At 42.4% G+C, this 26766-nt stretch overlaps 1 protein-coding gene across 3 annotated transcripts in view; it reads right to left on the reverse strand.

Moving 5' to 3' along the window:
- LOC128822208 (phospholipid-transporting ATPase ID-like) overlaps positions 1-26766 on the reverse strand; it is a 73877-nt gene that overhangs the window by 4368 nt on the left and 42743 nt on the right. For all 3 annotated transcript variants that reach the window (XM_054003849.1, XM_054003850.1, XM_054003848.1), the window contains 16 exons: positions 23774-23970; positions 22450-22658; positions 20335-20378; positions 18616-18781; positions 17562-17750; positions 16641-16756; positions 15103-15267; positions 13413-13524; positions 12258-12363; positions 11287-11434; positions 8290-8473; positions 6546-6769; positions 5100-5183; positions 3878-4123; positions 2405-2543; positions 373-503 (listed from right to left, as the gene is read on the reverse strand). In XM_054003849.1, coding sequence (XP_053859824.1) covers positions 373-503; positions 2405-2543; positions 3878-4123; positions 5100-5183; positions 6546-6769; positions 8290-8473; positions 11287-11434; positions 12258-12363; positions 13413-13524; positions 15103-15267; positions 16641-16756; positions 17562-17750; positions 18616-18781; positions 20335-20378; positions 22450-22658; positions 23774-23970 — 2460 coding nt within the window. The remainder of the gene's footprint in view (positions 1-372; positions 504-2404; positions 2544-3877; positions 4124-5099; positions 5184-6545; positions 6770-8289; positions 8474-11286; positions 11435-12257; positions 12364-13412; positions 13525-15102; positions 15268-16640; positions 16757-17561; positions 17751-18615; positions 18782-20334; positions 20379-22449; positions 22659-23773; positions 23971-26766) is intronic.

Genomic DNA, 26766 nt, shown 5'->3' on the forward strand with positions numbered 1-26766 from the left:
GTAAAAGTCTGTGGTCTGCCAGGCTAAAAACTGCACAGAATCAGGGCAGGAGGAACATGCCACTCCTTTGCCACTGAGCCACAGCGCTTAAACCCAGCACCTAAAAATAGTGCAGCTTTCCTGCCTCAGAGCAGCCTAATCCACATCTAAATAATCTCAGCCTTGGTCCCAGCTGCAGATGGTTTGAACCGTGCCAAACCCCAAATTCCAAATTCAATTCTCCTTCTCTGGGGAGTAAGGGACAGATGCATGGCAGCAGTTGCGCTGACATGGACACACACCTCAGGTGATGCCAAGCCTGTGCAATGTGGCTCTAGGGTGAACCTAGGCCATGGTAAGTAGGATTTCTGGTTTAATAAGGTATCTCCGTACCTTGTCGCTGGGAGTTGGCTTTAATTGAGCCTTCAGGAATCGAAAGCCAACCACTGGCAGCACACAGAGGGTGATGCTGAGGAAGATAGCCAGCCACACGTTTGGTTGGCTGAGGGTATTACGAGCCGTACCTGGAAAACAAACACATGATTAAAACTGTAAAAGCAGCACCTCCCACCATTATTCCCCATTGCTGTCTGTGATTTCAGAGCACCTGGCGAACAGATCAAAATACATGGCAGACATTGTCTCCAGCAGTGAAATCAACTGGCTGTAGAGAGAACTGCAAAGCCAGTGTCACTGTCTGAGATGAGCAAAGAAAAATGCAACGTCCAGACATGATTGCAGCAACAACCCAGGTGGACAAGGGTGTCAGGATGAGTCTTTTCTCCCTGTGAAGAGTCAAATCACAGCAAAGGATTGATATAAACACTCAGGAGGGCTTAAGCAGCAGCCCCGGACTCCAGTGCAAAAGAAGGAATACTCCTTTCTTGCTTCCCAGCACCATTTCCTAAAGCATATGGAGTACTGGCTCTGCCCAGCAGGAGATGGAAATCACAGCCCTTTGTGAGAGGAGCATGTGTTGCTCTGGGGATCTGCACAGACAGCATAACCTAATGGGGGTATTGGCAGCACCACTGGCACGTGGTGGCATGTCACTGACACCTCCTTTGAAACCAAAGTGCTCACTTCTGGCTTTTACAAAACTGAGGGAATGTAAGATAGAACAAACAGTCTGCAAACCCTCATTACAGGGCCTAATGATGCTGGTGTTGGCAGTATATTTGCTGAATATTTTTTTTCCAGTTGGCCAAATTCTGCTGTAATACAACTTCACTGAAATTTAAGTAAACAAGCCGTCTTAGTCCAGACTAGAAACACTTTTCTTTAAAATGGTTTCAAACTGGGACCTTATTAAGTAGCCCTCAGCATTATGGCTTCTTTGACCAGTGTAGTAATAACAGAGCAGCAGATGAGATACCACTGTCAAGTGAATTAGAATCATCATAGATTCCTCAAGGTGGGGAGAGACCTTCAAGATCATTCAGTCCAACTGTCCACCTGCCCTGGGAAACTGAACAGACGTTCTGACTTCTCTCACTCAGTATTTTTGATTCTAAAAGCCATCTCAAAGTGGATGTGATCATCTGCTTGAAAAATATGTTGCAACAGCTAACCTGCATCTCAGATATTTCTAAGTTCACTAAGCCTTTTGCTGTTGCAGTAAAGATAGGCAAAAGAAGTTTTTAGTGGAAAATATCGGTAAAAAATGAAGGCACTGATTAATACAAAAATCTGAGACTTGAAATAAAAAGTGTTAGGACTTCAGAAGTAGAGACTCATAACAATGTTGTATCTATATTGGCAATGGATGCACAGAGCTATCAAAAACATCAAAATTATTTTGAATTACTTTGCTTACATGTAAGTACATGTTCTTCCTGGTCAAAGTCTCAGGAGATGGACTAATTTTTTTAGCCTTCATTTTTTGCATGTGTTCAGAAATCTGTTATGTAAAATAACTACAAAGACCTGGTCACCACCGGTATGTTTTGTTGTTGGGGAATTTGCCATTTAACCTGGCAGAAGGCTCACCATATCACACGGCATTTTTCTCATGTCTTACTGGATGTTGTACTTCTACGCCTTCCTATGACAAAATGTTAACTTATGTACAAAGATCACACATCTACAAATAAGATGCTCTTAGACAGCTGTAAATATTGGATAACTGGAACCCAAATATAGAAGAGCAGCAGAAAACATTCCATCCATCTCATTAGGCTTATTTAAAGGACCATTCTCATGACTGCATGGGAATGTCCACTCTTACACAAGGAAGGGAACATGACACACATTCACCTGGATGGATGGGATTCAAAATAAATCCCAGCTACCCTCAGAAATATCCTGGCATTTCTTGCAGAAAACGCAACCAATATTTCCTGAAATATACATAGAAATACTTGGAAACTTTAAGCCCTGCAGTATGTCCATTCTGAGTGCAATCCATATTTGTCCCAAGGCTTACCAATGAAGGGAAAGGAGGCTGTGAAAATCAGGTACATGCCGTCACTGTACATGGTGAAGGTGATAGCAAAATAAACAGAAAGGCTGCCCCAGATGAAGAACTGATTGACAACTGTCCAGTAAGAGGTGTCCAAGCCAATCTGAAAGAACAGAGCAATGCAGCTATTGTCAGTGCCTTCCTGATTCAGCACATCTGTGCTGAACACAATGTGTCCTGTGCTTTGTACATCTCCCCCTGAGAATGGTATCCATTCAAGTCTCAAGAAATAACAAGTCACAAATCGTAAGATTCTGGGAAACCATTCAAGGCAAGATTACTACATTTATCCTGTTGTTGTCCTCTTCTCAAGCATTCACTAGTGGCCAGTCCTGGAGACAGGATATTAAGGGACCTTAAAGATCGTCCTGTTCCAACCCCACTGCCATAAACAAGTGTCACCTTCCACTAGACCAGGTTGCTCAGAGCCCCATCTATCCTGACCGTGAACACTTCACTTCCGGGGATGGGGCACCCACAGCTTCTCAGGGCAACTTGTGCCTGTGCCTCAACACCCTCACAGAGAAGAATTTGTTCCTAGTATCTAACCCAACCCACTCTCATTTCAAAGCCAGTAACTCTTCTTCTATTACTACATGCCCTTGTCAAAAGTCCCTCCCCAGCTTTCTTGTGGCCCCTGGTAAGTACTGTAAAGCTGCAATGAGGTCTCCTTGGAACCTCCTCTTCTCCAGACTAAACAACCCCAGTGCCCTCAGCCTCCTTAGTAGAGTGCTCCAGCCATCTGATCAACTTCATGGCCCTCCTCTGGACTTGCTCCAACAGGCCCTCATCCTTCTTATGCTGAGGGCCCTGGAGCTGAACACAGTAAGTTCAAATTAGTGAGGCTTTATTTCCCACTCCTTAGCTGTAATGTAGCATTGGAAGTTAGGAGAACAAGCCTGCAAAGACTTCAGACAGCAAGAACTATTATCCAGGGAAGTGTGATAGATTGGTTTTCTTTTAAGAACTCTCTCTCATCCTCATAGTACCATCTGAATTTTCTACCACCAAGTCTTAGCTATTCCTTCCAGCAAGTTCAGGCTGTGTCACACATACATCATACACTGGGACAGGCTGCAGAGACATCTCCATAATGGAGAACCTATAAATAACTGCTTGATGGCAGACAGACAGTCCTGTGCTTCAAACCCTTCCCATAAAACTAGAGCATGTCCTTCTCTATTCCCTGCCTTAACTAATTTGTCTGTTATGACTGCAATCTTCCTGAGGCAAAGACTCTTCTTTCCTGTCACCCTGATCTTTTATAACATACAGATCTCCTGTTCTGTTGAACTGAGGAGACTAATTTGGTGTCAAGAGACTTTTTTTGCAGGAATGCACAATGCAGTAGCAAATACAATGCTGTCAATGGCCCTCCACATGATGCTATAATGAAACAACAACTAAATCCTAAAAATATTACCTGGGATGCCTTACCTGTACAGACACCACGATCAGTAAGCAGGTCTGGGCCATCAGAGCAAAGGACTGGTAGTCAGCAACGGCCTTCCCATCACTCCGCATTGTATTGTACATGGCCCCATAGGGGATGAAGAAGAGGATGAGGGAACTGTAGATCCCTTGCAACATGCATTTGACAAACACCACCTTGTTAAAGTAGAGGTTTTGCTGGCCAGGCACATATAGCTGAGGGAACAGCATGCTCCAGTGATCATCCACATCCTGAAAGCAGAGAGGAGACAGTCAGATTTGCTGGCAGCTACCCATCCAAAGACACAGACTCAGTTTGGGCTGCCATGTCCTGTGACAAGCATTTCCATGAGAAAAGGCTTTCACTCTGTTGCCATGCTTACTGGCACATCCCTAGGTTGCCTGGGCATATTTTCCATAATGAATTTTACCTTTCTTGTTCTAAAAAAAAAAAAAAAAAAAAAAGACAGCTGATAAAAAAAGAAAGAATATACACTTCATCTAAAATAGACTGCATGGTATGTTCTCCAGAGAATTGACTGGAAGCTAAGGGTTAGAAAATACCTCCCCACACAGGCAAGGCTGTCTGACTTGGATCCCTTAAGTGTCCAGAGCAGAGCACTGAACCACTAGAAAGTAGCCAATTCCTATTTATTTAAGTTGCAAAATACATATAGGAGCAGCTTTATTTCTCCTTTTTCTTGTCAAACAGTAACAGTGAGGTTGAAATTTGTGCGAGATTACCATAGAAAGAACTCACTAGAAAGGCTGAACTTGCAAAATCTGGTTTCGAAGATCCAGTTAATTAATTGTTTTGTCTGGTCATTAGTAAGTCACTTGCCAGGTTTCAGGAACACAGGAAGTAGGGTATGACTGCTCCAGGAGAGGGTTGCAATGGCACCTGGTGCTGTAGGCAGCAGCCTAACTGGAAAATCTCATCACACACTGAAACCTACAGGCCAAATCAGGGTAATCATATTTATCTCAACTCCCTGTTCCTCACAGCACTACTTAAAGCCTAATCATATGACTAGGAGGGAATACACCTTCTCTCTGGTGCATCTTTTTTTTTTTGTGGTTTAAGTTCTCTCTGTCAGGCTATTATTTCAGGCTTTACCACAGTATGTAGCCAAAAGGTCAGCTGCTTTTGCTTCATGGAACCAGGTCAACACACCTGAAGACAAAACCCCTATGAATAAAATCCCCAAAGTGATGACAGAAACAGTACCTGATCAAAGAGACTCATTCCTAGCACTGGGAGAGAGGTGTATACCAAGTTGTAAAGTGTAATGAACCACTCATCATAGACAGTCTGGGGAAAAAAAAACAAAAACAAAGCAAGTGAAGTTAGCAAAAAAAGTGTGCTTTCCATTTCTTTGAAAGTACATGCAATTACTTGCTGCAACACCTTGGTTTGAGTTGTTACTGAGACAAAAGGGATGAGATGACTCAAACTCCGCATCCCTAAAAAGGGGAAGGATCACATTACGCCAGCCCAGTCTGCTGAGCACCCATTGCTAGCTGTAGCCAGAACAAGATCCCTCTGCACCACCCTGCACCCCCAGCCCCTGGATATCTGCACTCCCCACGTCTGTGTTTGGTTGGAGGCTGGTTTGCCATGAACCAACACTAGTTTATTCACTCTGGATGTGCTCCTCTGGCAAGCTTCTGATGCCCACAGGCATCTCAGGTTAAACTGCTTGCTCCAAATAAGCTAGCAGCACAAGCATAGATCTTACAAGATCTGCACCAAACTCTAATCTGTGTCATCAGCTGATGGTTGCAATCACTTTGAATACTTTTGAAAATCCTGCAAGTGACGTATGTGCTTCATAATGCACCTAAATGCCAGAGAAGGTTTATACTGGATATTAGAAAAAAATTTTCATTGTATGGGTGATCAGTGTTTAAAAAACATGTGGATGTGGCACTGGGTCACATGGTTTAGTAGTGAACAGGGCAGTGTTGGGTTCATGGTTGAACTTGATGATCTTGGAGGTCTTTTCTGACCTTAATGATTATAGGATTATATGATTATATAATATATATATTCTGTCTCCAGGCATCAGTCCTCCAGCAGCAGCAATGGAGGCAGCAATATCTGCTTTATACCCATGTGGCTAAAGAAGACAGACTGGAATTTGTTCAGTGAGGTGGGAGGAATGGCTTAGTTTATTTCCTTGTAAAATGAAAACACTAGATTTCCCTTGCTTGAAAATGCTAGATCTAGACTTATAGAATGGTTTTGGTTGGAGGAGTGCTGTAAAATTCATCTAAACCAACCTCCCTGCAATCAGCACAGACATCTTCGACTAGGTCAGGTCAGAGCTCCATCCAACCTGACCTGGAATGTTTCCAGGAAGGGGGCATCAACCACTTCTCTGGGCAGCTTCTGTCAGTGATTTACAAACTTCATTGCAAAAAACTTCTTAGTTGTATCAATCTAAGCTTAGTTTAAAATCATTACCCTTTGTCATATTGCAATAGGCCCTGCTAAGAAGTTCCTCTACAGCTTTCTTGTAGCACTTTTAGGTACTGAAAGGTGGTCTAAGATGTCCCTGAAGCTTTTTCATCTGCCAGCTGAACCAGCCCCCCACCTTCAGCCTGTCTTCACAGGAGAGGTGCTGTCCTCTGAGCATCTCCATGTCCCTGACAAAACCGAAGCCGAACCTACCTGCGCTGAGAAGCCAGAGAAGAAGCCATACCAGAAATGCACCAAGGTGAAGGCAAAATTCTTATAGAAGAAGTACTTGAGGAACTTGCACATGCGGATGTAGGACCACCGTCCGTGGACCAGGAGCAGGCGCTGCAGGTAGCGGAACTGTGCGAAGGAGAAGTCACTGGACAGGACCGCCTGCATCCCCTCCTGGCCACTGATGCCGACCCCGATGTGGGCAGCTGCAACAAGAAGGTCATTGATCACATAATTATACTGAGAGTTTTTACTCCCCCATTTTTAAGACTAGTTACCCTGCGCTGAACAATATGTTAATTCCCTCACAGCCTTCATAGAAAGTCAGAATGAAAAGTTACTAAAAAAAAAAAAAAGATTGTGTACTACTTCTTTTAGCATTATGATTTTGGCTCTGTGACACATTTCCCATAAGTGGGATTTTATTATTTGAATGAAGTTATAGGTTCAGTGACAATTTAAGGTTTTTTTCTGAATGCTTTCCAGCAGCACAAATACTGTTATTTATAATGGCTGCTATTATGAAACAATATATATTGACATGTGACTTTTATTTAACATGCATGCATGTCCTTCCAGCAGCCTTAAAACATCATCCCAGACAGGCAAAATCTTCAAACCATTTTAAACTTTCTCAGTGCTAAAAGGCAGACTGTAGCCTTTTTACATTTCCTGGGCTTTATTAGTTCAATCAAATAATTAGATAGAAGAATCACATTTTTTTTTAATAGCAACTTGCATTTATTAAACATGGACATAAGTTTAATGTGACAGCTAATTATACAGCTTTAACTAATGAATAAAATCTTAATGGCTGAAGGTTGGTTAGATTCAGAGGTTTCCGCTGAACTGAATTGATAAAATCCCAAAGTCTCAATCCTCTTGTGGGGGGGAGTGGATTAGTTTCTAATTATTATGTACACTTTAACTTTCTTCTCCTTTCTTTGCTGACTGCCTGACTTATCTCCCTTGAAGCTCTCTACTTAGCCTTTTCTTTCTTAATTAAGAGACTCCAGTTGTCAATTCTTGCCAATTAACATGAGGAAGATTAGCCATAGGTCTGTCTGAATAATCTTAATTTAATTATGGCTAGTTAGGACTTTTTTCATAAATTCACTGAGGTAATGCAGCATCAACTGATGCTCAAGGATGGATAGGCCTGGAAGCCCACCATCTGTAACTCAAGGGAGATAATTAACAAACAGACACAAAGAAATGCTGAAAAAACCACCCCACATAATATTATACAGAATATTTACAGGCACAAAGATTTTATTTCTGCTTTGAGTCAGGCCCTCTATGATCTAAACTGTTTGTTATATACATTGCCCTTGTGATGGTGGCTGTGTAGACACACTGATTGACACATCACAGCCTATGCCGGCTTTTCATAGAATCACTGAGTCATTTAGGTTGAAAAAGACCTGTAAGATCATCAATACCAACCATTTTGTCTGCTCTAAGGCAGAAACAAAAAACTAGGCACTTAGTGCAACCTGGCCCCTGAAGGAGCCCAGTGTGACCCAGAAGGCAGGAGACACAATTAACCTGTAATGAGAGTGCTCTGTAGAGATCTGCCAAAATCTAGGACATAGACACTTGTTTCTACAAAGAGGGTGGTACAGGAAGCACTTAGATATGTGTTCCTGCTGTTAGCCTACCTCAGAGAGCAAATACCTCTTTGAGTCAGTCTGCTACAGCATGCTAGCTGTTGGCCATCACTCACTTTTGATCATGCTGACATCGTTGGCACCATCTCCGATTGCCAGAGTCACAGCCTTCTTGTACTTCTTCACCAGCTCCACCACCTGGGCCTTCTGCAGGGGAGTCACCCGGCAGCAGATCACCACTTTGCACATGCAGGCAGTTCTCACCAGCTCCAGCTCCAGGTTACCTTCCAGTGCGTAAGCCTGGAAAGGAGGAAAGGGAGCGCTCAGGGCAGGCTCGCAGCAGCTCCTGGCCTGACAAAGAGGGTGTAGCAAGGTGGCCACGACAGCTGAGCCAGGCTCTTACACCCATGTGGGTGGAACCATCCACCCAGTTGCTGGAGCATCCACACTGCCCATCACACCGTGCACCCTACACCAACAAGCTTGTACTTTGGGTGCACCACAGCTGGATATGCACCACAGCTGGGTATGAAAAACAGCTGGGCATGCACAGCACCTACTCTGACTGATGTCACCTGACAGAGGGCAGAAGTGTCAAACACCAAGAGCAGGAAGCTGCTGCAGGGCCTGAGACAACCTTGTGTATCTCCATGTGAGAGAGTCTCTGCTCATCCTTCTTGGATTACTATTTGAGCTCTGGGAGATAAATAGGAAATATTTCAATTTATTAAGTGACTAATTTTAAAAAAAACGTGAAAAAAGTTAAGCTCAGGTGGGCATGACAAAGCAAAACACAAAACTAGGGAGAAGGCTGCTTTACTCTGAGTGCTGACCTTTTAAATAATTCAGCTGTGTTATTGCTATTTGAGAAGCACTGAGTTAATTGGATGTCTAGTCACCCCTCCAGCTCTGCATGAGGAGGAGGGAGCAGTGTGAGCTTTTCAAATTTATTTCACATCATGCTTTATGGCTCTGTTCTTTGTTGTCTCTTTTAAGCAGACATGTATGGAAGAAATCTACAAGGCTCAGTCCTGCTCAGAGCCATTATAACAGGCCCACTGCCTTGTCTGTGTGAGGCAGACAGTCCTTAGGTCACATATTCTTTCTTTTTGAAATAGAGAGTTGAAAGTCACCAGTGTCCCCTTTTTTCTCTGTCAAGGCAGCAAGCTTGCTCAACAACAGACATTTTCATGGTTCAGCCTGAGTACTGCTGGTCAGTGCAGAGATGACTTTTGCCTCAATATCCTCGCTGCACAGCACCAGCAAAATGTTATCACTTTGTATATTAATTGGTGCAACTGCATACAAATAAAGTGGCATGATGATGCCATTAAGGATACTGACAACTTTCTGTTCACTGCTTTCTTCAGGCAACACTAGATGTGTGCATAGCCCCGCACTGCCCTCCCACCCCTCTACAGGCAGGGATAGAGCACTGCGCAGGTGCTGTGTGGGGGACAGTATCACACCACTGTTCAAGCTCATAGAAATATATAAATGACATCTAGATTTGTCTGCACTGTCTTTGTGGTCCCCACCAAGGAGAAAGCCATAATCTTGGTGAAACTCATTGTGTCTGCTGTGTGGACTGGCTGCTCCCACACAGCCCAGATTGTGTGGGACATATCCCCTTGCCAGGGTGTAGGTGAATGTGTGTTTTTCCAGGAATATAAAGAAAGCTTTGACATCACTGCCAGAGGTGTTCTGCTAGCACAGCACTCAGGGTCTGTGCTGCAGGGATGGAGTGGGAACAGGCAAGGGGCTTCCAGCTGATGTCCATGCAATGCACATGGACCAAACCTGACAGACTTCTTCTCTGCTTTGCAGTAGGAATCCAGGGATTATGGCCCTGGAGTTCAAAGGGAAGTGAGTATAAAAGAGGGAGAAAGGGTACTTAACAACCTAGGCACTGTCTGAGAGTGTTTGGCACGTGAGCCAAAAGTAGAGAAAAATGAGATTTTCTTTATTTGCTGGGCTGGTGTAGACCTGGAAGTGAAAATTTCTGGGCTGTCATTAAGAAAGGTAGCGACCACAGGGAACAGAAGCACCCTGTTTCTGGGAGGCAGCATCTCCCGGAACTTTCTAAATATGTCTATTTGCTATGTCTATTTGCTTTCACTGAGATCTGGGAAAGTAAAATACAAAAGATAAATAAACCTGACATAAATTAAATGTTCCTCACAGACTATCTAAGTTGAATTGATCTAAGTTGTATTTTTTTCTTTCTTCTAACTGGTTCTAAAAAATTTCCAAATATAGATAATTTATTGCAGAGTTTCACTGTTCTCACCAGGACGCTATTTCACCCAGAACTCTCTTCTCTCAGTTTACTCCATTACTTTTTTAACCTGTTATAATTTTGAAGAGTATTACCAAGACTGATCAGATTCTCCAGGCTCAGAAATCCCAACTAACTCAGTTTCCCCCTGTGCTTTCCAGATCATGCCTCACTCAGATTTCTTTGTACTTTCTCCCAGTCTGGTGTTACCTGCTTTCTTTCTAAGCAGTTAATGCAAACACTGAGCATCAAATAGATGTGGGATAACCCTCTGCAGATGACAGCTAACTGTTGTTTTAGATCTACAGCGCGGCCTTCAGAGCCACGCTTCCCAAGAAGTCTTTAATCTGTCACAATTTCATCTAGAGTGTATTGCTTCAGTTTGCTTGGAAGAACATTGTAGGAGAGAGTATCAATATATTAGTTAAGTCATAATATCTATATTCTATAAATTAAGCATATCTGTTTTCAGCTATATTTAGCAGAAAATGTCTTTGGCATTGAAACCCATGTCTCATGTTATCTTCTTGCTGCAAACACAAACCTTGTTATTTTTCTAGTATATTTCCAGAAATTAAATATGATCCAGTTGCTCTATCCCTCTTGTTCACCAAAGATCCATGCCAACTGTTCTCTGTTCCTGAAACATCTTCTGAAACATTGTCTGTCACCTTTGACGTCTCAGATAACCACTGAACCTAATCTTCAATAAAGAGAAAAAAAAAACCCTTGTCTTCTAGAGCTAAATTTTTAAAGCATTTTTCGGACTTCCAGTATGTCTTACAGTAAGCTCCTCAGGGAATTCATCCCTACCAAGGCTCTGAACCTTCCTTACCAGGCTGTGGCCAGTGATAACCAGACCGTACACCCCATTTGCTTGCTCATCAGGTATAATTATTTGTTTTTTCGAAGATTTTTCAAACTGAATATTAATTTCATCACTGTCCAGAAAGGAGTCTGGCTTCATCTTTTTTCTTGCACTCCTTAAAAAAAAAAAAAAAAAAAAAAAAAAGGATAATGATGGAAATCTGAATATCATGCAAATACATGTATGTTTTGTAAGAGCAACTTTATGAAAACAAAACAAAAAAAAAAATGCTTCCCTTTAATAGTTCAGTCCAATTTTTCCTGTATCCCTGTAACAATATGCATTGCTTAGCTGCTGTCTGCACAGATCATGCACATTTCTGAAACTCTAACAAGTGTTGCTAAACTTCTGCTAATTTTAAGTCAAACAAACCATCTGAAGGATGGTATCCCAAAAGACATCCAATTTTCTGTGCATGTTGTCCGGCAGCCATCTAGTCCAAGAAAAAAGGACTGCAAAACTTTCTCATTTTTCAACTTTACCTAAGAACCTCTGTCTACAGAGGAGGTGAGGAAGGAACGTAAGTTCTCAGATACTGCTAAAAAATATCCAGACAAAAGACATACCCAGACAAAGGACAGCAATGTGAATAGATGGCAAGAGCAGTACAGCAACAGCATAGCCCAAACCTAGAGCCAAAGCCTTTGTAGCTCAGGATCACTTTTTGGTCAATTTCAGCTGATACTCCCTATCTGACTCTGCTTTCTTATACCTTTATTTAATTTGAGCTCCTGGATCATGAAGCTTTAGCGTTTACTCTGAGAGGAGATTTCTACATTGTGTTTAGCTTCTGGATCTTCCAGGGAGGCAGCTCTCCCGTGTCTAAGGTCCCTGAATGAACTGCAACAAGGAAAGCTGATGGGGAAAAAGAAGGTGGAATGATACAAAACACAAATAATGCTAGTGCACAGCACTGAAACTGTTTTTCAGCCATTTACCTCAGCTCGTTCAGTACGTCATCAGATGTGCTGCCTTCAATAATGAAAACTTCTTCCATGTCATCATTCAGCAAGTTGCATGAGTAACCAATATTCATTGCTGTCTCTGGGAAAGATAAACCAGGAAGATAATCCATCTCAGCAACCCCAGATTCACCCATTTCTGTGGCCTTTTTGTTCACATGACAAAACCTCTCTTTCTAACTCAAAAGAGATTGGAGCCTTTCAGAGTCAACAGTAAGAGAGCCAGGAGAGTCACTTTGATGGATGTACCAGCCAATTTGACTTCACAAGACCACAGGAAAAAAATAACTCTACTAAAATGAAAAAGCTTAAAATACCCTTTGATCAACATATTTGGAGCAACCAAAAAAAAAAACCACTTCATGTTGATTCAAAAATTTTTTTCAGGACTTTTATCTTGCCCTCTCCCTGCTTCCAGGAAAGCCCCAAACCACAACTCTGAAAAAGAATATAACATTTTGTCCATAAAATTCTGGAAAAGACATTTTGGTATTTTATAGCAAAACTATTGTATTTGGAACATGAAAAAAATGAAATGTTTCATTTTTCTCAAAAATTCTCTGCTCATGTCTTGGATGAAATTATTTGCAAACACTTTTGACCTCCCTGAAACACCATTGTTTCAGTGAAAATACTGTGTCTCCAAAAGAATTCACTGGAGTCTATTTGCTGTTCTTTCCATCTCCAAAAGCCTATGTTTCCTCCATTTCTATTTGGGATGATAAGAGCCAGAAACAAGCTGAAATGCATTCAACATCCACTTTAACATGAAAGTTTCTGGAAAGCAGGACAAGGTTTTTTCCACCTTCTTCACCTGAATGATCAACTGGATGAAGGTGACACCTTTTCACAGCTTATGTCAGGGACTATGGGATGCTTCATGTCACCTCTCCAAAGGCAGAGGATGCTGCCTTCACCCTGGTTCCACTCTCATGACAGAAATTAAAGACAGGCACAAGGTAGTCTTCTGGTCTAATTCCAGTTAACTGAAATTTTGCATAGCTGGCAATGAAGCAAAGCCATGTAAGTTTGTCTTCTGTGCAGTTTCCAAAGAATGAGAACACAGGTCTTAGCAGCACCACCCCACCAGTGGAGTAGAAGAAAAGCATCCAAAGCTTGTGGTGCTTTTACCTTGCTTATCTCCAGTGAGAACCCATATCTTGATGTTGGCTTTGGCAAGAGTCTCAATTGTCTGTGGGACACCATCTTGTAGCTTGTCCTCTATGGCTGTGGCACCTAGCAGCTTAACAGAAACAGCAGGGAGCTGGTTAAGTCCTCCCACTGCTACCAAAGGAGAAAGCATTAAACCTAATTATTTAAGCAAACACAAATGAAATCCCCAGGAATAAGGTTGTACTGATTGACATTCTTCCTCAGCAAATTTACTGTAGAGGACAGCCCTGATCCTGCAGATGTTCTAGGCTCTAATCTCCCCAGGCTCTGATGGATTATGAATATGCATGAAATTATTTGCAAGAATGTTTGCAGAGCTACAGGTCTGTATTGTTCCATGTGTTCCCTTCACAGCAGATAGAGCTTTAATAGAGGGACAAAGACACTCTGGATCCATGTCCCCAAACTTCCTCTGGTGTGCAACTTGATCCCAGCTGTGCTATACTGCAGATGTCACATGGCTGCTAAACATCTTCGCCAGCCCTTAACAGACCTGTCTCCACCCCTGGTCCACATTATCACACAGCTATACCACAGACTGCTCAGGACACAAACCTTCATTATTTTTAAGTTACTGCCTTTTCTGCTGTAGAAGGAAGTACAGGCTTTAACCTGTAGTCAAAGAGACATGGAGGTTTTACTGCTACCTTGGGTTTCACTGCTACCACCTATCTCCTGCTGCTTGGAGACTAAATTCAGAGGTTGGCTTTAAGCCTGGGATCCCTTTTGGCATCCTGAGATGTCCATCATACATCAGCTATGAGTGTTATCAATGTAGGTAACAGCTCTGAGGGAACTTCTCTACAGGGTCTTCAAAACTGTACAATCTCTGTTTTACAGTAGTTCCTGATCCAGCTAGAGAGACTATGCAACTTCCAAAGGCCAGCATTTTCCCAACTCACATCTGCTTCACTGCTGGCATTCTGAGCATGCAGCTAATAGAAGGAGCTAAGTTGTCTGCCAGGATTTCTGGGGTTTCAAGAAAGCATTGCCATGAGTGCAAAAGCTGGATTGCTTCTTTTCAGATCACACACGTGCTTTTCAGATCACACACATGCTTTTCATTCATTATTCATGGTTCTAAAACATGGGCAAATTCTCCAGGGCATTTCAAAACTGTAACAATACTTAGGGAGAGAAGAATGACCCAAAGATCACAGTTTAGCTCTATTTCAAATTTACACAAACATGTTCATGGATATCATCTACCCTTTCTGCCCAGGGCTGGAAGAACAAAGGAGACACTCTCATGGGCACTGGAAATTATTCACTGCCTGCCATTTCAAAAGCTGGAAAATAAATAGATCAGCCATTTGCACATACAAAGGATAGCTATGAAATATTTGTGTCCACGTCATCTCCTGAAGGCTCTGGTATGTCACTTCATCACGAGAAAGCTACTCTGACACCCACGTGAGTTAAAATAAAACCATTCCCCTGAACTGGTGGCTGACACCCCAGTTGTGGGCTCCTGACGGAGGTGCCAGTGAACACCCAGGGCTGCCGTGTTCTGACCTGCTCCTGTCACACAGCCCACTCAGCTGTTTGCAGAGCAGTGTTTACCAAAGTCACACTGAGCTGTTTATTGACAAACCACCACCCTCACTGCCTCCCCCAGAGCCTGGCCCAGATTCCCTGAATTACCAACCATTAGGTCTTTTTCAATCTCTTCATATAACTCCGACAGTTTGTCTTCCCTTCCTTCCAAGGCGGTGCTTGCTTCATGGTGACGCCTGATCCAATCCTGAAAGTAGTCTTCCTCTAGGCTCTTATAGGCCACCACGAGTGTCCTCAGGCCTTCTCCAGCAAACTCCTGCAAGACAGTGGTGAAACAGATGATCCAAGGTCCAAGAAGAAGAGTCTGGTCACCTGGACTTACAAAGGACCTTCAAAAATCAGACTGGTAAAACCACCTTGGTAAAGTTTGCAGAGGAAAGGTGAAAAAATGACACCTTAGGCCACAAATGTTGGGGTATTTTTAAATAGCAATTCAAGACCACTTTATCATTACCATATGTGATCCTTATGGAAAAGAAAAATCTCAAAAGGGTTTTTTACTTTCTGGCTCTAAAGCTTTTCACTAATCAGGCATTTGTTTCTCAGGCTTGTATTTCTCAACAAGAGGTCCAAAACAGTGAGACCTAAATAAACACTGAACACAGCCTCAAATTTTGGATGTGGGTTCAACTTTTTTAGGGTATGAATTTTGGCTGAAATGCACAGCATGAGCACAGCTAATCATAGCATCTCAGCAAGCCTAACTGTGCTTTCTGATGGACAATATGGACCTCAGTGTTTGATGGAACAGCAAAGATGCATTTGTGAAATGCATCTCTGGGAGGTGTTTCCCCAGGCTTGAAGTAAAGGTGCATCAGAAACAGGTCACGGGTCTTCTAAATGTCCTGCATTGGATTTGCCATCTTTGTCCACATTACAGAATCATAGAATGATAGAATGTCTTGGGTTGGCAGGGACCTTAAAGATCATCTCATTCCAACCCCCCTGCCTTGGACAGGGACACTTTCCAATAGACCAGGTTGTTCAGAGCCCCATCTAACTCAGCCTTGAACACTTCCAGGGATGGAGTATCCACAACTTCTCTGGACAACCTGTTTGAGTGTCTCATCACCCTCACAGTAAAGAAATTTTTCCTAATAATTAATCTAAATCTTCTGTCTTTCAGTATAAAGCCATCAAACCCTTGTTTTATCACTACATGCCCTTGTAAAAAGTCCCTCTGCAGCAGTCTTTTAGCCCCTTCGGGTACTGGAAGGTGTTATAAGGTCTCCCTAGAACCTTCTCTTCTCCAGGCTGAACAACCCCTAATCTCCCAGCTACCGGAGAGATGCTCCAGCCCTCTGATTGTCCTCATAGCCATAGACTCACTCCAACAGGTCCATATCCTTCTTATGCTGAGATTCCTAGAGCTGGACATGTTCCAGAATCACCTCCCTCGATCTGCTGACTGTCCTGAAGTAGTTCATATGGCACCTGGTTCTCATGCTTAGGCAACTAATTTGAGATCTAAGGCCAGAGAAATTAATTTGTTTCTCTATTCCATAACTTAAAATTGGTGCTTAAATGCTGTTTCTAAAATCTGGGTTTTTTTTTTTTCCTGAAGACAAAGTATGCTGGAGAAAAGGAAAACATCAAAAGCAGAGATGTTGTTGAGAAGGAAGCTCTTACATTCAGGTGTTCTGTGGTCTCCTCTTTGAGAGAATTGCAGGATGGATGAAGCAGTTCATAAAGAATGGTATCAGCTCCCTTGCAGTACAAAGTCAAGTCACCTTCTGGACTCCGCACTGTGAGGAAGGGGAAAAGAAATGCTACAAATCCCAGACTGAGTCTTTTGGGGTACAAAGCTCTTCCATCAAAACCAAGAACAGTTTCCACAGGTGTCTGAATTTCCCCAAGTTTTGGCAAACTCCCAGGAATCAAGACAAGCTCTGCTTAGAAAAGAAAAGAGTGCATTGGTCTGAGCAGACACTACGTTGTCCCTACAGGCAGAACTTGTGGCTATGAATGGCTATGAGTGAAGAACAAATTGTTTTTAGGGAACTGGACCTACTTCTCCTATTTTCCTACCAGTAAACTGTAACTACAATTACAATATTCCTGAAATATTAGAGTAAGTTGGAGTGTTAATAAAGGCTGCAAAAACTTTCTCGAATAACTTCTCAATTTTCTGTTTGGGAGAAATTTGAAATTTGCTTATTGGAAAAAAACTGTTTTCTCAGTTTGTTCTTGCTTTCTTCTGTCCTACTTCCTCAAATTTCACTGAAAATTTAAAAGCTGATTAGCAGAAAGACCTTTCCTGCATTCTAATGAGGGGAGCAAGATATATGAAAAGCTTAGTGTCTTTAGGAGGCTGGCTTGCATCACTGTGGTCCAGATGTTGAGATTTATCCCACCTGCTTCCTTTAAGTATTTTTCTGGCACTGTTGCTGTGTAATTATAAAGTCAAGGTAGCCCATCTCAAGACCTCAGAAATAAATGTTATTCAGAGCACATTGCAAAGGAGGTCTCCTAGAAAAATTCTTCATCATAGCAGAATGAGAGACAGCTCGAGAACTAAAGGAAGGAAAGAAAGCAGCAAAGTGAACATACCAATCACAGACATTCGTTTGCGAACATTGTTGAAATCAAGAATAGCCAGTAGTTTGTAGATTTTTGTTTCTCCCATTTCCACAACAGTGATGGTCTCTGGTGTGCGAGCCCGGAAAACAAATCCAAAGTTTCTGGCAGCAGTGACTAGGGCTCCCTCGTCAGGAGATTGTGCTTGATACAGCAAGTTACCTGACATGCAAGAAAAAAGTGTAATGTGGCTTCTGACTTATTTCTTAGCTAAAAAACAAAAAACAAAAAACAAAAAACAAAAAACAAAAAACAAAACAAAACAAAAAAAAAACCAAAAAAAAAAAACAAACCAAAAAAGCCTAAGACATAATATAGCACTTATCCCTTTGCTTTTCTGTCTATCCACAGAGGTCCAGCACTAAAAAGCACCTTATGTCCACATATCTCCAACAAGTCGCACCAACCCATCCTCCAGGACAGTGCAAGAGGCCCCCTGGATTCTTTTGGGGATTTTAATCACTCTCTTTGGAGTCTAATATCTCACTGAGAAGACAGGTTCCTTGGGTTTAGCCTCTTCTAGTTAGATCTGCATGTATTTTTTCTGATCAGTATTTTCACTTTATACCAGTCAATTAATTCTAGCCTTTAAAGCATAGCTTTCATCCCATCTGGGATTTGAAGAGGCTGACCTAGTAGCTGTGGGAACACTGGGTGAGAGGAGTTAATGAGTCTCCAGTGGATATGTACTCTAAGTTCTTTGCTTTTTGGGGCTAGGAGCAGAGTAGAGAGAGAGCAGGGCAAGCCTCTGCCACCTCAGGGAAGCTGTGGCACCTGCAATTTCCGCACTCCAGAGATGTGGTGTTTGCAGTAGTGTCAGCTCCACCACAGGAACACACAGGGAGTGGAGGCCCTGGTCCTTTCTCTTGCCATGTGGCATCTCCAAAGACACTGATTTATGTGTAGCCATACACTACAGAAAATCACCAGTGAGCCAAAAGGACCAATAACAGCTTCTGTGGAGAGAAGACGTGCTGTGGTGCAAGTGAACATAACCACTCATTCCAGTGCCCTCAGCAGTCCTCACCTTCCTTCTTCTCCTCTGGCATCACCGTGTGGCAAAGTGAGAGCAGCCGGAAGAACCTGTGCGTCGGGACATCATTCAGCTTCACGGCTTCAACCAGGCTGTGGTCATAGAAGGCAAACTTTGGGTCGGCTAATGGGTTGTATGAGAAATCAACGTTCTTGGTGTTCTGAAAAAAAAAAGCCTTGGTATTATTTGTTGAGCTCTCACACGGCTGTACACCAGTTCCTGCCCAACTCTGCCCCTGTCTCCTTCTCACATTTACAAAGGATCCTGCCGGGCTGGCTGCTCGTGACAGAGATTGGTGGATTTAAGGAAGTGGGAGGTCGTGAAAGGTGTTTAATCATGGGACAGGACAGGCATTAGATGTGCCTTTCAGAGCAGCATTCAGGCTAAGAACCAATTAGCTAAACTGCCTCTCTGAGCAGCAGCTAATGCTCCAACAGGAGCCCTACCAGTGGATGCCTACAGCAAAGAAGTGCCTGCCTTCAACACACACCTGCTTGGAAGCATCTTGCTCATGATGTCAAAGGCTGCCTGTGATAGTGGAATGCAGGAGCCCAGCTTAAAACAATTCAAAAGTCTGTCTTATCCACCATATTCTCCCAAAGTCAGAAAAAAATCCTGATATGGAAAAAATAGGACAGACAGGTGAAGTAAAGGTTAAACTCCACAGGCACTACCCATTTTGTCAAAAAACAAGGTGCTCCAAGCAGAGTGGAATACACTGGAGAAATGTCCAGGAGCTTACCACATGATGCATCACGGAGTAATGGACTGCCAAGCCTGCCTCGGACAATTCTGACTCCCACCCCATCCCTGATGAGCTCAGAGTTTCCAGGATGGGAATCATCCTTTTTGACCTCTGCACATTGACATTTAGCACTCAGCCCAAGAGCACAGACCGACCCCTTCCTCCCACACTCGTCTGTGCAGCAAGGTCCAGGCACAGCAACACTGTGGGTCTGTGGGCAGCAGGACTCTCCTCCAGAGAGTATCACCAGCAGCAGGGTGGGGTGGACAGTTGGCAGGAGTCCAGTGTGTGTCACCAAGCAAGGCTGACGGGGAGAGGGCAGGCTGGAGGCACAGTACTCAGCACAAACAGCACAAACAGTGGGCAGTTTAAGATCTAAATGGATTGGAAATGAATCATTGGAATGAGGAGTGGGATTTTCATCATCATCTTGCTGTTTGTTATTTGGATTACTGCATGCAGTTTTCAGAGTTTTTTGAAATGAAGATGTGCATTTGTGCCTGCAAGCAGAGGCTAAACAAAAATGTAAAAAAGACACATTTTCACACTTTCTGATGTCCAGACACCAAAGGAATTTGACAGTGACCTCGCTATTGGTGTGAACTGCACTCACTAATTCCTTGCTAAAGCTTTAATTAACTGACTAGGTTAATAAAATTCACCAATGTCCAAGTCTCCAACAAACACCAGTGGCCAAGTGTCCAAGAGAAATTGTGCATGCACCAGGATGTCAGGTGAAGCAGAGGGGACAGTGGGCTGTTCCTGACCTGCAGGTTTAACCCAGGTTTACTGGAAAGGAACTTAACTCTGGGAATTCTCTGACATCCAGAAGAACACACATCTCTGTTGTGAGCATCAAGGGCATCAGCTCTTGCAGGGTCAAAAACATAAGCTGTGCAGGGTTGTGTCCACTGGTACTTATCCAGGTCAACTAAAAGCACAGATCCTGATAGCACTTGAACACTTACCTCATTTATTTCTATCCTTTGCCCAGACATATCATACACATCACCTGCAAGCAAGAAAGATGAAATTATAGCCACAAACTGCAGGTAAGTGCAGTCTCTGAGCCACAAAATTGAGTAAAGTGTTTCTAAGTTTCTATTTTAAAAGTACATTGACATGGGCACTGATGACTGATGATACATAACAAGCAGTTTCTATGTTTGTCCGTGACAAAATCTGGAGACTGATAGATGCTTGAAACACAAAGTAGTTACCATAAAAGTGACTGGCTTTTGAATAAAAAATACTTGTCTTGAGCTGAACACAGGGAGAAAAGTGTTTCTAGTGCTAGGTAGGAAATGAAAGTGCTTCGAGGGGTTGACTTCTCAAGTGCCTTCTCTTTCAAAATCCAGCTCCTGGATCCTACTATTTGCAGCAGTCCCTGGACTCCTAAAGAAAAGGAGTTTTCAAAGCCCATTTTTCCCACATCTAGATAGCCAGGCTGCTCTGTTGATTCTCCCTGAATGGATGATCTGGTCACAGGAATTGAAGACATGTCATCTCAAAGAAACATTATTAGAACTTCTGTCTAGAGAAAAATATCACTTAGGAAGGTCTGGACTGTGCCAAGGCCAGCCAGTCCCCAACACTTCATTGAAATAAGATTGAAATGCAATGAGTTATAGGAATGATTGACTCGTGTTTGCACCAGCAACCTCAAATGTGACCAAATTGTAGTACTGGTGTGCCTTCACAAAGGCCTCGGAATTGTAAAAGAAACACAGTAACCACCTCTCCTAAGGACCTATGCATCAGCTGATTCCCTGGGAACCATAGCCAAGAGGCTTTTGTACATCTCCTTCCCTGAAGCCTCCAGAAGACAGCATAACTAAATCATTCTTTCTGGCATTGCTTTCCAGAATGCTCCTGAGCAGCAGAGAAGTACTGTGCTAGGAAGAAGCTAAACATTTAGAAAACTATAGGCAATAGATTGTTTGCCTTCTTTGCATGTGTTTCCCATTCATTTCTTGAACTCTTACCCTGTATGTCACCTGTTGGTGGTGACATGCACTTCAGAAAAGTCAACTAAGGACACTTGATAGGAGAGATTGCAAACTCCTCATTAGCGGTACTGATGTTAGATATCATAGTAACACTGTTTGAGATAAGGTGGTCTCCAAATACACACAGATTCATAGGAAGAAATATCTTCTTTTTTTTAGGTCAGCTGATAGCACTGAGAAAAGATGCAAACTTTCTGGCACATTATTGCATCAGGAGGTCTGACACAGGCAAAGCAAGCATCCACATACAAATAAGCAGTGACTAATTTCTCTGGGGCACCTAATGATGTTAATCAATTAGGCAGCTTACAAAGTGCTAGCACCTCACAAAGTGCTAGCACCTCTTGAGCAGTATTAAGAAAACTGCCTGAGGCCATAGCATGAACAAGCCTTTTAAATCAATAACTTCTAGGATCTAACAGAGCTAACAACTCATGTTTCCCATTTTTTCCAACTCCCCACAAACTTTTCTCTCTTCTGGTAGTTGAAGAATGTCAGGTGTAAAGACAGAGACCAGGTCATTGACTACTCAACTACCTGAAAAGAATGTGGAAAATCACTGCTCATGACATGAGAAATTGATGAGAGAGGACAGTGTGGGAAGCTGACAAAATTTGCAGATGAGCCCCGTGAGGGATGGCTGATTTCATAAGTTATTAGGAGGGAGTGAGTTATGTGACTTACATGTTATATTTTGTAAGGTTAGCAATATCTGGCTAACCATGCCAGTAATACCATAAAAGCTGTGATTACCTAACTAGTGATATCAGAAAAAAAAAAAAAAAAAAAAAAAATTTGAGTACAGATGTTGTAAGTCTGGGACAAATGAGGCGAAACTAATAGTGTTGGGGCAGTAGTGGGGCAGAAAAGGGGAGATAAAAGACTGAGAAAAAAAGGGGAAACAATCAATACATGGCAAGTGATGCAATTAGGCTGTCCAGACATCCCTGATGGGTAGCCTTACACTTGATCACTGCAGCTCCTTACATGGCACTGTCTTCTGGATATCAGATTTAGTCTCTGTGGATGAAGAGGCACATAGTGAAGAAAACCCAGAGAATAAGACAAGCATACCATAGGATTTGCCATTGATAGAGCACTTGATGAAACACATGATGTTCTGGGTGAGAGTTCCTGTTTTGTCTGAGAAGATGTACTTGATCTGCCCCAGCTCTTCGTTGAGTGTAGTGGTTCGAGCCTGAGCTGGCGTGTCATTCAGCGGGTAATACATTTTACGGTCCCAGTTGATGTAGAAACTGTTACCCAAGCGTATAATCTCCACACTGATGAAACAGAAACAGGTGGTGATGGAATATTCATTAGTTTAAGGGACAAACTCTTTATCTTCAGCACCACCATTATCAATTGCAATTAGAAGACAACTTTGAAGGTAATGACAGGTTGAACTCATCTGCCCATAGGTGGCCTGTGGTAAGGGATGCTGAAGCAAGTCCCACTGAAATGATCTGCTAAATTTACAGCAAACTCATTTCCTTTGTTCATAAAGTAGTACTTTATAAAAGTACTTGGAAAGTTGCAGAAGTGTTCGGACTGAGAAGCAAGGCAGGAGGAGTGGATTTCTGTTAGTGCCATCTCAGGAGATGGTTTCCACTAGAGCTGTGGGCTGAGCTGAGCTCACTGCCAGGGGATGAGCACAGCCATGTCTCCAGCAACAGAGAGCTCCACAACAAGAGAGCCATTGTGTCACTCAGTACCACCAAAGAGTGGCATCAGCTCACAGATTACATGATTTTTCACCTTGCTGGGTGACATACTGGAAAGGAATGGAATTCATTCCTCATGTTTACCAACACAAAAGAGAGTCTCAGTAGCAAAGCTGATTGAAGGTAGCTATAATGATAAATTGAACAGGGCTGTGCAGTGTCTACCCCAGCCCCAAGTTTTGAGAGCATCACAGACATGCTGCCTACCTGTCACTCCTATCTATCACCAATAACCAACACAGCTCTGCATTGTCTGGGAAGAGAGAACACTTTCAACTGCTCATATAGCACCAAGTACTTCAACCTGGTTGCACCTACTTACCTGTCAATCCTCACACAGTCCTGAAGCCACCTTGAAGAACAGGCCATTCATTCACTGTTAGAAAGATGCTAATGGTGGCAGGCTTCCAGCCCTGCTCCTATAGCATCCTACACACCTACACCTCCCCTTTAATTGCAAAATCATCCTCTCCTCTTCCAGGGCTCACTACTGTCCCCACTCCAACCCTGACAAAGCCTTCTGAAGGCATCAGAAACAAGAAAAGCATCACTGTGGTTGTGTAGGAGCATCCATGATGGGGCTGCATTAGGTTTTAAGGAAAATGCTGCTCCCAGTTAAGGCAAAAGCTAAATCTCTCCTAAGATCAAAAGTGAAAGGAGCTTCCAGCACATACCTGACATAGAGTGAAATAGGTACCACTGTGTTTAGAATGATCACGTATGACCAGAACATGAGGAAGCCGGAGTAGGAGGCAGAGTTGACGCCCTCTGCCCAGGGCAGATAGACCTGGAAGTAGTAGCCCTTATCATGCTCCCAGATACCATTGCCAATGGCTAGGATGAGACACATCAGTGCTAAAAATGCAAAGATCTGAAAAAAGAAAAGTCAAAAGACAAACCAAACAAATCAAAACCAAACAAAATGTATTGCATTTTAGAAACAAGGAATTTATTATACACAGGTTAATCAGAAGACCCTAATGGGACAGGGCTGGATAGCCTAAATCACAGGAAAATGTGCCTAGGGATGAAGAGGAAAAAACAGCAAAATTATGATACTTTTACCTCGAGGACAAAGCTACACAGTGCAGAGTCTGACAACTTGGAATTAAAAGTCCTCAAACAGCTGGGGATTTAAATCCCAAGCAGATATCTCAACTAGGGTGCTTACAGCAGTCTGTTGTGCAGCAAATCTCATTAGAGGAGAGTTGAGCTGAGGGTCCTCAAACATCTGGCTGCACACTTGGGAATAGAAACTGCCTGAAGGACTTTACTTGGCCATTTGCCAGATCTATCACAGTCTTCTTCATAATTTCTGAAAGACTACTAAGGATATCCAGCAGCATACAGCCAGGAATTTAGCACTGGATATTATTCTGATTGTTAGAGGAGAGTTAATTGCTTTCTCAAAGCTAATAGTTGCCTTGGTATTTGCCCTCACAATTTGATTACATTTCCTTTGAGCAAACAAAAAGCAGCACCAACTAGTGATGCAAATCTTTGGGCTTTAGAGAAGCCTGTTTCCTGAAGCCTAAAGTAACCAGGGCAACAGCAACTGGGAAGTAAATTTCAAATTGGGAAATCTTACTGAAAACTGGGGCTTGCTCGGGAACACTATTTAACAGACATAAAACCATTATATAGGTCATAAAGCATTTTTTGATTAAAAAAAGACAAGACTGTAACAATACATTTATTTGGAAAAGAAGAAAAAAATAACAGGAAGAAATAAATTTAACAGAAATTAATACAAACTGCAAGGAATTACAGAACTGTGAATCTCCAACAGTAATAAAGAATCGAGAATAGAAAAAAATTAAGTCATAAACAGGTGTGTGAAAAGCAAATGTGTTAACAGACAGCTCTCCAAGAGGAAGTAGAAAGGAAGGACTTATCTGCCCTACGGTAGATGAAAAAGGAAGGTTATGTTCACTGACACAAAGCACTGTGTGGCTCTATCTGCTAATAAGAATTTTCAATGCAGCAAGTCCATCTAATTCAAAGATGGAAGCTTAGAGCATAGTTTTTAAACTTTAATAAGGTTAATTTTTAACAATCCTTTAAAAACTGGGAAGACCCACCATCTTGGAATCCTGCTAATATAATTACAATATTTGTAAGGTAGAAATGGTGATGGTAGGGAATATAAACTGCAGTTAACTTGTCATCCTTCCTGGACAAATGACGAGAAAAAATTCTTTTGGCACGGTCTTTTCCAAACATTTGACATAAAACAACCAATATAATAGTAAAAGAGTGAAGATATGGAGTCAATAGGCTGCACAAAAGAGCAATTAAAAATCATCTTTTGCAAGGATAATCATTAGGGAGGAAATATCAGTAAGTTGGACCATTATGTAAAGGCCACACAGCAACAAAAACAGTAATCACCCTTTTTAAAAAACAGTAATTGAGGGACAAACATAGAAATGTTGATGGTAAGGCCAATATTTGTACTGCTGAGGTAATCTGTGGAAGGAAGAAAGATACTTCTGTGGAGTAATATGAATCACTTGGTGAAAACTCATGCCTGATCAACTTAAGTTTTAATATCAAAAAGCCACAAAAGGGAACTGCAGTGAGAAAAGGTGGCAGACTGAGTTTCAGGGGACACATTTATTTCACACATGAGTAGTAGCTTTTCTATTTAATTGTGTGAAGCCAAATAAATTGCTCAGCTTGTGGAATGGAGACAATATTACTTGCTGGTAAAGGAATGTGGTGCAGTGTTTTTAAACCTCTGTGAACCAGAAATTAAAACATACTTCAATCTGTGCTATTGTAATTATAAGGACTTAAGGGTATTTGAGAGGCACGACCCACCTCACTGCCCCAGAGGTTAAAAATTATCCATTTGGAGAATATCACAATCCCTATAGGAATTTCAATGTGTGATTCAGCAACAAATATATGTGCAGCAAGACAGGAGCTGAACTTTCCCAAGGTGTCCCTGCCCATGGCTGGGTTGTTGGAACAAGATGATCTTTAAGGTCCCTTCCAATTCAAACCACTCTGATTCTATACCACAGCAGCTCTTGCCTACGGGCTGCACTTGATTTATGTACATTTTGTTTTCAGTGTACTGGGCATTTCAATGCTGTCACAGCCCCACTCATGTGCAACCCTCATGCTTGCAGAAAGCTCACTAACATGCTGTTTGATCTGAAACAAATGGAAAGGACCAAGCAGTTAAAAGCAGCCCTCGAGATTAATTTCTGTGCACAGAAACAACTGTGTGCAGGGTGCTGCAGTTGTAACCGCAGCCCTGAAGAGAACAACATGAAAAATCATTGCTTGTGCATGTTCATGGAGCTTCCCAGTATGAACATCATCTCTCCCGGGGTTGTGCCCATGCATTGACTGCTAAAGATCCTCTTGGTAAGAGTTTTGTAAAGAGGAAGTGACTTTTGACTTCAGGACAAACATTGACTGTTGGACTGTGAATTAAAACAGTTTCAGTTTCTTAATTAGTTCTTAATTGGTTTCTTAATTCTGCTCTGGGATTTGAAGCAGTCAGTTGTTAAAGGAAGGAATGTGAGAGCTCTCTTTCTCTGAAAATTTGCTCCCCCTAGCCTGCTACACAGCAGCTTTTGGAGAAAAAAGCATTTCTGGAGTTGGAAAGTGCATCCTCAGTGGAAGAACATTAACTTCTCTCTCGGATAGATGA

Source organism: Vidua macroura, chromosome Z, assembly GCF_024509145.1.
Source record: "Vidua macroura isolate BioBank_ID:100142 chromosome Z, ASM2450914v1, whole genome shotgun sequence".
NCBI lineage: Eukaryota > Metazoa > Chordata > Aves > Passeriformes > Viduidae > Vidua > Vidua macroura.